Source organism: Cupressus sempervirens, chromosome 10 (genome assembly GCF_028749045.1).
Source record: "Cupressus sempervirens isolate cs-2001-9-10 chromosome 10, ASM2874904v1, whole genome shotgun sequence".
NCBI lineage: Eukaryota > Viridiplantae > Streptophyta > Pinopsida > Cupressales > Cupressaceae > Cupressus > Cupressus sempervirens.
The window spans coordinates 825,486,760-825,499,098 of record NC_143127.1 but is presented as its reverse complement, the minus strand read 5'-3'; the positions used below and the strand labels follow the sequence as shown (position 1 = coordinate 825,499,098).

The 12,339-nt window shown below is 37.6% G+C and overlaps 1 protein-coding gene across 1 annotated transcript; it reads left to right on the top strand.

Annotated features, from left to right (window-relative positions):
- The first annotated feature begins 2,551 nt into the window (after positions 1-2,551).
- Positions 2,552-5,464, top strand: LOC149536491 (G-type lectin S-receptor-like serine/threonine-protein kinase At1g34300). Its single transcript, XM_089804080.1, has one exon. It carries the CDS (start codon positions 2,879-2,881, stop codon positions 5,336-5,338), a length of 2,460 nt encoding a protein of 819 aa, XP_089660206.1. The 5' UTR covers positions 2,552-2,878; the 3' UTR covers positions 5,339-5,464.
- Positions 5,465-12,339: the final 6,875 nt, after the last annotated feature.

Sequence of the window (12,339 nt, the reverse complement as noted above, 5' to 3'; positions counted from 1 at the left end):
TTCCACATAGTTCACACAATCCAAGAAATCAAACTTGTTGGCTTAGATTCATCAAATTCACGATCTTTCATATAATGTTGAGACTCGACATTAACTTGCTTTTGATGCTTGGCACATATTGCGTTGCTCGGCATCCACTACCAAATCACTTAGCATGAACTAAAGTTTATTGTGCTTGACATCAACTAAACTTTACTTGGCTTACATTGTATCACTCGACATACTCTAAAATTTGACTTCGCTTGACTTACACTAAGATTGCTCTGCACCTACTATGCAGATTTTTAAGCTTGACAGACACAATTCATTTAACTTGTTCTTTTGAACTTAATCAGTGTATCCATCCTATGCAACCTTAAGTAGATTATCAATGCACTATAATATCACTGTCTTAACTGATCTGCATACTCCTTTTTTCACATCATTTGGATCTTGAATCAGTGATGCAAGGTCTAGATGTATAAATAAAACTTTTCATAGCTTAGTGAACCCATATCCATAAAACATATTCATCAGCATGCATCCATTAGATGATACAATCACTTCAACTTGTAGGTTATTGTCAAATCAACTTTGTAGAAATGTAAGCACGAAACATAACATATTCAATAACATATTTGACACAATGATTTAACATGAAAACCCAATTTGGGAAAAATCACCAGTAACATGCTACTCTCACTTTTCTGAAATGATGCCTTGTGAAAGGTCAACCCTATTAGAGGTTACAATGCACACTGTTAAATGTGACCTGGTCAAAGGATTTCAATCACCCTGTTAAGAGTCAGCCTCGTTAGAGGACTTTAGATCATTCACTTGGAATGTCACCCAATTAAAGGATTTACAAATGACTGTTAAGTCAACCTTAATCCAAAGGATTTACCCTAGACTAGTATAATGATTAGAAAGTAATAATAAGACTTGATATGATAGCAACTTACAACACACTTGCAGATTATAGATCTTTGTTTTCAGTCCTCCATTCTGCTTGGCTTTCACACACTTCAACTTTGATAGCTTGTTGACCCTTCAAGCATTCATACCCTCAAGCCTTCTTGCTTTGCTTACCAATAACAGTCTCTTCTCTTTGGTCACTGAATGAAGCAATACCCTAGACTCCTTGTCTTCCTTAGGTTCTCGCACATGACAACCTTTTCTTCTAACCAACCATCTCTATAAATAGAAAATTAAGATATTTTGTTGTTCATCCTCCATTGTCCATTTTAGGGTTAGGCTAAATCAGGTAAGATTCAATGAATCTACCCATCTTTGCATTTTATTCCCTTCTAGAAACTTCTCCTTCAATCCTCTTTGAATTCACCTCAAAATGGTTCATCTCGAATTTTGTGCCACCACCTCATCAAGCTTATCTTCCACACAGTTCACACAATCCAAGAAATCAAACTTGTTGGCTTAGATTCATCAAATTCACGATCTTTCATATAATGTTGAGACTTCACATTAACTTGCTCTTGATGCTCAACACATATTGCGTTGCTCCACATCCACTACCAAATCACTCGGCACGAACTAAAGTTTATTGTGCTCAACATCAACTAAACTTTACTTTGCTTACACTGTATCACTCGACATACTCTGAAATTTGACTTTGCTCGGCTCCAACTGATTTTCTGCTCGGCTTACACTAACATTGCTTGGCACCTGCTATGTAAATTTTTAAGCTTGACAGACACAATTCATTTAACTTGTTCTTTTGAACTTAATCAGTGTATCCATCCTATGCAACCTTAAGTAGATTATCAATACACAATAATATCACTGTCTTAACTTATCTGCGTACTCCTTTTTTATATCATAACTCAACCTTTCCTCTAGGTGTTATTGTTACCTCATTTGATCAAATCCTCTTCATCAATCAAACAAATGATAGTACTCAAATTATCTAAGCAATTGTCTCACCAGCAAGTAACAGGTTTGACATCAATGACAAACAATGGTTGAACATTCTCATACTTGTATCAATTTGTTTTCAACAATATAAACCACTTCAAATCTTAGATTTTTATAATTTTATTCATGATAGTATGATGGTTAACTGAGGTTGGACCATTGTGATTGTGATTATTGTGCCCATATAATGGTGGCTAATATGCCCTTCATGATTCCTTGTGATTCACATTATAATATAATATAATAAAACTAAATACATATAACAAATATTTTGAAACTTATACAATTTATTTACATATAATAAAAATATTTTGCAACTTACTACTATTCAACCCTTCATACCAAATATGAGTAGCATGCTAGAGGTTAGAGCACAAAACAACAACAAAATCATATATTTTGGTCAGCATTCAATTTGTTTCATCGAAGTATTTTGTTTTGTTTAATTAAACGAAATTATATTAACCGAGTCGTCACGACAAATGGAACTGAAGACCGAAGTAATTCTGTAAGTCTGAATTACCTAGTCATAATAAAATAGAACAGAAAACCTAAGTAATTCCCTTTTAGGGGTCATAGTCAACGACTATTTTACCATCCAGTTTTATTTTATTCGAAAGGAATGGAGGAAAACTGATCACTTCCGAGGGCTATATTTCAAAGAAATCATGCTTCGTTGACTTCCAGAATTTGTCTGAAAACTGGACTCTGCATTTCTAGAGACCTAATTTGAAGAAGCTAATTAATAGCGACAATTATTTTTACAGAAACTAGAAAAATTCGCATAGAGCTGGTTGGGTGGTTGTCTCGGCGTTCCGTGCTATACACGGTATTGTGTTTTGCAATGGCAATGGAAGAAATTTTCAGTCAAATCTTTCCGAAAAATAAATAGATGAGTATCTGACATGTTTTGGTCGCTTGCGATTGCACAACCAGAATCTGTTGAGCCACCAGGAAAGATCAAATTATGCCAATCCCAAAATATGTAATACTATGTATTTTTGCTATATTTGTTCAGGATATGTTTGCAGAGGGAGCTGTGAGCCTAGGAACATCTTTGAGACCTTCCAGCTCACAATCCTGGCAATCCCCAGGCAAGAATTTTAGTTTCGGTTTTCACCCAAGTGGGAACAAGGGATCCTATGTTGTGGGCGTCAGCTTTACTAGCATCAATGATTCAACTCTAGTATGGACTGCAGGCTTAAACGGCGGTATCACAGTGGGAGAAGAAGGTTCCTTCACTTTACAGACTGATGGCAATCTAGTTTTGAGTAATGGGACGGCAACAGTCTGGGCAACCAACACAGCCAATCAAGGGGTGGCATCTGCAGATATGCGAGATGCTGGGGACTTTGTGCTGCAAAACGGTAGCTCAAACATTGTTTGGGATACCTTTGGAAATCCTACCGATAGTCTGGTGATTAATCAGAATTTCACTGTGGGTCAAAGCCTGCAATCGGGTCTTTACACATTCACCATGCAGAGAAATGGGAATTTCACGCTGAAATGGAAGAACAACATCACGTACTTGAACCAGGGTACTCCGTTTGCTACGACGGCATCTCTCACCAGCCAAGGGATTTTCAAGCTCTCCAATAATTCAGCGGACTCGATCTGGGTGGCTCGGAGCAGTGATTATACGGACAATTCTATCACGGTGCGTAGGATCAAGCTCGAAGCAAATGGGAATTTGAGGTCCTACGGATGGGTCGCGAGCTCAGCGACATGGCAGCAGGGATGGAGTGCCGTGGAAGACCAGTGCAAAGTCTATGGATGGTGTGGAAATTTCGGGGTGTGTGTTTACAATGATACGGGTCCGTATTGCCAATGCCCATCGCAAGATTTTGACCAGATAGATCCCACGGATGCCAGTAAGGGTTGCAAGAGGCAACAGGATATAACACTGTGCAGCAATAACCAGAGTATGGTTCCACTGGAGCATACAGAATTCTTTTCTTATCCACCAGAATCAGAATCAAATTCTGAGATATATTACTTGGGGATTCCAGATTGTTGGCAGAACTGCCTCAAGAATCCGAGCTGCACTGCATCTACAATCATGGCTGACGGTACAGGCACTTGCAGGATGAAGACCAGCAACTTTACCAGTGCTTATCAAACGGTAAGCATTCCAAGTACTTCTTATGTAAAAGTATGTGGTCAAGGGCGACCTCTACCCCCTCCACATTCTTCAGTCCGGACCGTGAATAAATCCAATATGCCTGCTTTCGGAATCGCCCTGGCAGTTATAGCACCAGTCATTGGCCTGATTGTCGTCCAGATTTCCCTTTGGTGGATATGCTGTAGACATAATCCTAGATTTCGGTTAGGAGAATCATCTGCCCATTACACCCTCCTTGAGTATGCCTCTGGAGCTCCAGTTCAGTTTTCCTACAAAGATCTGCAACGCTGTACGAAGAATTTTACGGAAAAGGTAGGTTCGGGTGGGTTTGGGACAGTTTATAAGGGGGAGTTGTCAAACAAGATCATGGTTGCAGTCAAGCAATTGGAAGGAATTGAGCAAGGGGAGAAACAATTTCGCATGGAGGTAGCAACTATCAGCAGCACCCATCACTTGAATTTGGTTAGGCTAATTGGATTTTGCTCAGAAGGTCGACACAGGCTGCTGGTTTATGAATTTATGAAAAATTCTTCTCTAGATACTTTCCTTTTCACTTCAGATCATGACAAGACACTAGATTGGGATACCCGGTTTAACATAGCCACTGGAACTGCAAAGGGTATCGCCTACTTACATGAGGAGTGTAGGGACTGTATTGTTCATTGTGATATTAAACCAGAGAATATACTCTTAGATGAAAGTTTCAATGCTAAGGTTTCTGATTTTGGGCTCTCCAAACTCATACATGCCAGAGGTCATCAGAACTTACCATTGACTAGTGTTCGAGGAACTAGAGGGTATTTAGCTCCAGAATGGCTTGCCAATTTACCCATTACATCCAACTCTGATGTCTACAGTTATGGCATGGTTCTGCTGGAGATTGTAAGTGGTAGAAGAAACTTTGATATCTTGACAGCAGGAAGGAAAAGGTTCTCAATATGGGCATTTGAGGAATATGAAAGGGGAAATATCATGAACATCGTAGATGAAAAGCTTGGTACGAATTTAAATATTGATCAGATTCAAAGACTAATTGAAATCAGCTTTTGGTGTATTCAGGAGCAGCCCTCTCAGAGACCATCAATGGGTAAAGTTGTTCAGATGCTAGAGGGGGTTCTGCCCATGGAAAAGCCCCCTGCTCCTAAACCTTTCGAGAGTCTTCAAAACAGTTCCAGTAGTGGTACTAGCCAGAGTGCAATCTCAATACTTACAAGTTCTGTACCTGCAGCATCCCCTTTCTCTATAAATAGCGTTCAACCAGGAAATTCTATTTATGTGGCAGAGACTCTCTCTGGTGGTAGGTAGCCTTACTTCTAAGTCATGCTGTTTAACAGTAGGACAGGATTGTGTAACTATTCAAGAGGAATTGGAATTTTCTCAGTAACCCTGTGTAAGCCGATTGGCTATATGATATCCATTATTTGGTTTCTACTGTTGAGTTTGTTACAAAAAAGAGTAATTTACTAATTTTAGCACGTTAATGATGCGACTCCAGAGGCAAAATCATTGTTTTCATGTAGAAATGAAATAAAATTATAGAAGCTTTTACGTTTTCCATTGCTCTTTAGTATATTAATTTTCCAGCGTGCCTTAAATCTTGTCAAAATGAAAACTTTCAAATGAATACAAATAGCAATAAAATTACTTGAACCTCCAGTGCATGGGTTCGAATGTTTGAGCTTTCTTGCATCCTGCTCTCAAAACTAGGACTATAATGAAGGCAATGAAAGATACATTTACCTAATAATAATTGATAATAACTAATTGAAGTTATCAGATTTCCACAATCCATCTGAATTTGACTGTGTAGTATTTTTTACATCAACATTTCGGATCACATTACATGATCCATCATCAGGATGCAAGAAAGCAAAAAAGGAAGAAAAATGGATCATGCAGTGTGATCCGAAATGTTGATGTGAAAAATACTACACAATCAAATCCAGAAACTATATATCAAAATAACTAATGGATTAGAAAGAATTGTTGTGATGCAAAGCGGTTCATTTTCATAGAGAAAAGTTCTGCAAATCCAGCGCTGTATTGCTCAATTAAAAGCTTGATTTCTACACGTTGATTAGAGAGATTTTTGTTCAGAACTTCTCTACTCTTGACTGCCAGATTTTGGTTGCTGCTAGTTGTTTCTATTTAACAGGGCAAGATGGAACATCAAACGTGAAACCATCAAAAGTATCAATATTTAAAGTGAGATGCGATAAAACCTGCCTGTTGTGCACACAGTAAATCAGCAGCTGAAAATAAATCAGTGCAATCAATAACATACAGGAAGTTTAATCTTTATGGTATTATAAGCTTATTTAAACATACTAAAATCTTCTCAGCCAAAAAATGGCACATGTCAAGATTCCTGCTAAATACTTGTGTGTCATAAGGAGATTGAACAATAACCTTCTATATTGAAATTGGTTTGTGACCTGGACAGAAATTACCGAGATATGCTAATTACCCAAAGTCATTACAACATCATATCCTTTTTGAGTTTCTTCTGCTACAGAATGAAGAACTTTCACTTCCACTGTTTTTGTAGACAACACTTGTTTTCCCATTCAAAGCGGATAAACTTGACTGTTCAACATTTCAGATCACATTACATTATCCATCATCGGTATGCAAGAGAGCCAAAAAGGAAGAAAAATGGATCATGTAGTGTGATCTGAAATGTTGATGTGAAAAATACTACACAATCAATTCCAGAAACTATATATCAAAATAACTAATGGGTTAGAAAGAATTGTTGTGATGCAAAGCAGTTCATTTTCATAGAGAAAAGTTCTGAGAATCCAGCGCTCTATTGCTCAATTAAAATTTAAAAGCTTGATTTCTACACATTGATTAGAGAGGTTTTTGTTCAGAACTTCTCTTTTCTCGACTGCCAGGTTTTAGTTGCTGCCAGTTGTTTCTATTTAATATGGCAAGATGGAACATCAAACGTGAAACCATCAAAAGTATCAAGATTTAAAGAGACGTGTGATAAAACCTGCCCATTGTGCACACAGTAAATCAGCAGCTGAAAATAAATCAGTGCAATCAATAACATACAGGAAATTTGTTCTTTATGGTATTATAAGCTTATTTAAACATACTAAAATCTTCTCAGCCAAAAAATGGCACATGACAAGATTCCTGCTAAATACTTGTGTGTCACAAGGAGATTGAACAATAATGTTTTATATTGAAATTGGTTTGAGAGGAGGAATGACCTAGACAGAAATTACCAAGATATGCTAATTACCCAAAGTCGTTATAACACCGTATCCTTTTTGAGTTTCTTCTACTACAGAATGAAGAACTTTCACTTCCATTGTTTTTGTAGACAACACTTGTATTCCCATTCAAAGTGGATAAACTTGACTGTTCAAAATTTCAGATCACATTACATGATCCATCATCAGGATGCAAGAGAACAAAAAAGGAAGAAAAATGGATCATGTAGTGCGATCCGAAACATTGATGTGAAAAATACTACACAATCAAATCCAGAAACTATATATCAAAATAACTAATCGATTAGAAAGAATTGATGTGATGCAAAGCAGTTCATTTTCATAGAGAAAAAGTTCTGAGAATCCAGCGCTCTATTGCTCAGTTAAAAGCTTGATTTCTGCACGTTGATAAGAGAGGTTTTTGTTCAAAACTTCTCTATTCTCGACTGCCAAATTTTGGTTGCTGCCAGTTGTTTCCATTTAATAGGGCAAGATGGAACATCAAACGTGAAACCATCAAAAGTATAAAGATTTAAAGTGGCGTGATAAAACCTGCCTGTTGTGCACACAGTAAATCAGCAGCTGAGAATAAATCAGTGCAATCAATAACATACAGGAAGTTTGTTCTTTATGGTATTATAAGCTTATTTAAACATACTAAAATCTTCTCAGCCAAAAAATGGCACATGTCAAGATTCCTGCTAAATACTTGTTTGAAATTGGTTTGAGAGGAGGATTGACCTAGACAGAAAAGTTGAAAACCTATGAAGTTTAAAACGGGGGAGAAAACCTATCTCAAAACCATGGAAAGAGGAAGGAGCAACAGCTTTATCCCTTCTAACAGAAGCTAGATTTGAGCTTGAAGAGAAAGTTGAAATTCTAGATCAGCCAAGAAGGGAGTTGAAGAAAACGCTGTGCAAAAGAGACAAATGATTTAAAGAGTAAAGTCCAACCAAAATTTGACGCAAAGCTGCAAAAAGATTCAACTAATACAATTATTGGTGAACTTGACTGTTCAACTCAGTATGGCAATAGTAATGTGAAGTGTAATTGGAATGAAGGAAAGGATATTAGATCTATTAGTGATTTTTCTGAGGATTCTACTTTAGAGACTTTGCATAATTGTTTTGATCAAACTGAATGGTGGAATCAACACTGGACTGCTCTGCACAAGAAGACCAGGATTGCAAATCTTGACAGCAACTCAAATTTTTGTCATGGAATCCCAAGAGACTACTACCTTGATGACAAGGCTATTGACTGTCCCATTCCCTCATATTGGTGGCAACGTTGTCCCTTTCTTCTAAACCAGGAGCTTCAGAATTTTCAACAGATGGGAAAATAATGTAACTGAAGATTTTCTTGGCTGTCTTTTCTCTACATCAGGTTCCTGCGGTTTGTGTTTTCCTATTTTAGGCTATTTTGGTTGTGCCCCTTTCTAACCTATTTCAATTAATAGGATTGTGTTATTATGAGAGGGCCTGTATTATTCCCCTTTATCTAGAAAAATAAGGCTCTTGTTTTTGGTAGGTACAAAGAAGCTGTGAAAATGAGATGATTAGCTTCAGGATTGTTCTTTCACTCAGTTTTTACTCTCAGTCAAGGGAAATACTACACAGAAGTTTGTTGTTGTTTGTGTGCTTTCTCAAACAATATGCGACCATTACTTTTCATTCTTTTGTGTCTCTATATAAAATTTATTCTTGATTAGATCTATCTTGCAGGCACAGAGGAGTTTATCTGCATCATTTCTAGTCAGCATTCATACTAACACTCTTCCATAGCTGTACACAGTCCTTTTGCAGTAACACCTCAAGCCACTCCAGTTTCTGCATTCTGACACATCATGATAAGGCTCCATTCACAGTTTTCCCAACAAACCAAAGAAATGAAATTTGCATTTTCTACCATTTGAACTCATACTTGGAGTAATGTATCCAATCAATCCTTTTATTGTATGTGGCGAAATACATAAATGCAGAATTTTCCAATGCACAATCCTGACATGCTTTGTCTATTAAATAATCTATTATATCCTCCCCTTACCCAGCTCTAAACCACTATGGATGACTTGCACAAGACAATTAATGAAGCTAATCCTTTGCCTTGTGCAATGACGACCATAATTCTCAGTGTTTGGATTAAATCCAAGTTACAGGCTTGCCCTTGAAACTTGTTGCATTTGGAGGATACAAATGCTTGTCTGGGCTTCCTTAGGCATTAGAGGAAATATTAGGGCTTGAACTTTGGATCTGAATATAAAGTTATGATTCTAAGCAAATTTCTATGTTGAACTCTTCTCAAATATTACTTTATTTATCAATCGAAACTCTTGCCTTTGTTGATTTTCTGGATTGAAAACTTCGATTGCAACCTTTGTGCTATGGTTCAAAACTCTGTATACTTTTCCAAATCTACCAATTTCGAAATTGTTGACTTCATTATATCCATCACTTGCAGCAATAAGCTCTCTATATGTAGTTCTCTTGGGGCCAGATTCAAATGGTTTTTGAGGTCATATGGTTTTGTCTTGCCGTAATCTCTCCAAAAGAATCCCATCAACATAGTGTAGGTTATAAATGAACAGGTGAAAACTAAAGAACATATTGAAAACAATAAAAAGAAGAGACAAAACAGAACACAGCAAATTTGCCTACGTCCACTTTCAAAACAGGGACTTTTATAAATGTTTAAACAAAATTACTCTATCCACAGCATGTACACATCTATTTATACAAATGCATTCAGTGATCAATTGAAGAGTCTGGAAGGTGAATGATCAAGTGATAGTTGGGCTTCACATACCCAACAATCTCCGACTTGAAGTTGAACCGGTACAACCACAAATAGTCCCTGCATTTCCACTTTTACTGTTACATTGTAACCAGACCTTGAGAAGACTAACTTCACCAAACTCTGTTCAAGAAAACTACGAATTAATCTTCACTGAATTTTTCCAACTGAATTCAATTCAACAATCAAACATCTTCTCTTACAGATTTTACTGGCAAACACTTGCCCATAAATCCATGATCAAGAACACTACTGCTTCTTCATTCGCAATTGAACCCTTGAGCAGACACATAATAGTGACCTATTCTTATGCTTCCCTTTTCTGCAACACCAAACAGAGCTTCTAGAAGCCTGTCACTTCTTGAAGTGTGACTTTTGTTGATTCTCTTATCTCACCAGTGACACAAATTTGTTTCCGTTGATCCACTATTTGACCATCTACCTTTTCAGTTGCAACAAGCACACAACCAGGTTCAAGCACAAAATTTGGATGAGTCCATTTGGAGACCAATATGTTTGAGAATTCTGTTACATTTCTTGATTCACTATTTCTTGTTTCCAATCTATTCTGAGGCCAGAAGGCTTGCTCAGAAAGATTGCCAGTCTAGGTTATTGGCTTTGCACCTTCCACCAACGTTTGAGGATTCAAATGAGTCAATTTTACTTTTGTCCTCTGGGCTATCCTCCACAGAAAAAAGTTAATCACCATTTCTTGGTTCAAAGTAATCCAGCGTAGGAGCCTGAATGTCAGAAACAGAGCCTCCTTGTCAGAAATCATAACCAGTATAGTCCAACCTCAGTCTTGAGGGACACCTCCAGCTAGTGCCATAGATGTCCACGGCATCCACCATGCTGAGGTCGGAGGCACAATCATATTCACATGCTAGTGTTGTGCTGATCCAAGCTTTCATGTCCATAATCTCCTGACTCACACCCAATCTCTTAAATGTGATGCCAACCATAACAACATCTATGACACACTCTTTGACCTCTTGCAGCTTGAAAAAACACATGTAGGTGTTGTCGTCACACCACACAGAGGATATTTCAACCTGGGCTTTGCACATGTCTTCGTTCGAGAGGCCTACTCCATAGAGCGTTGCCTATGAGCTCCTCTGAGACTTGGACCGGGTGGCTTTGGAACTCTAGTTGTTCATTGTGGGACTTGAGAACGTGTCCTAATGGAACCCAGACTGAGCTAAGAGGAGAAAGATGTCATTTGCAGATGCATTCAAGAGCCAAGTAAGATTCCCAATCGAATTGTCAAGTAAGAACCCGCTCTTCTTAACTATGGCCATGAGGATAATGGTTAAGAGGTGCTTCTGCCAAGCCTTTTCCACAAGTTTGACGATTTCTTGTATGATCCACAAAGTTGGCCACTTGAACAATCCTCTTCTACTCGATGCCCAAATCGCCTAGAGCCAAAAACTAGAAAATCTTTGGATTTTCTTTTCCATGTCTATACCTTTATACTTGAATGAATCCGCATCTCCAGCCAAAGCACACCTTGTCTGCCTCCTGACTGATGAATACTTCATCAAAGATAGTGTGTGCCTCCTCGGTGGTTGGCTGGGGATGCACTTCCAAGAACTTGTTCATTGAAATGTCCCATCAGTGCTGGTAGTAGGTAGAACCCTTTTTCCCCACACTCACAATAGAATGAGTTACCACCACCCCCTTCAGTTATTGCACATATTCCTGTCATACCTTTTTTGACTGATCCAATTCCTAATGAAAAATAAAATAAATATTTTGGTCTATCCTGTTTCAATAATCAAGAAAGCCAACACCAGCAGAAAATTAATCTCCTTGCAATTTAGAACTGATATGCCCGCCTAGGATGCAATCATCATAAGGCTAAGTTGCTGCTGAGAGTTTTGCTTCACCATTTTGGGTGGAACATTTTACATCTTTGACAGAATTAGAAGCCATACCCATCCTTAAAGACTTTTAAAAGAGTTCCCCTTTCATTTCTTCCTCCAGCCTAAAACAATGTCCATTGACACCTTTAGCAATTTGTCTAGTGGGTAGAGAAATGTTGTTGACATACTTATTAAAATAATATAATATTTACTATTATGGTCATCTTAGGTTCTATATTTAGATTTAGATATTTTTAGTGCTTTAGTCCATTATTTTTAGTGTCACTATTTTTAACAACTTCTGAAGGATTTGAGCAATACGCAATACAAATCCACAAAACCCGAAGAACACTTTCATGCAAGAACCTATCACAAAGAAGAAAAAACAAAGAAGAGGCAAGGGTTTTGCTCTGAAAATATGAGAACT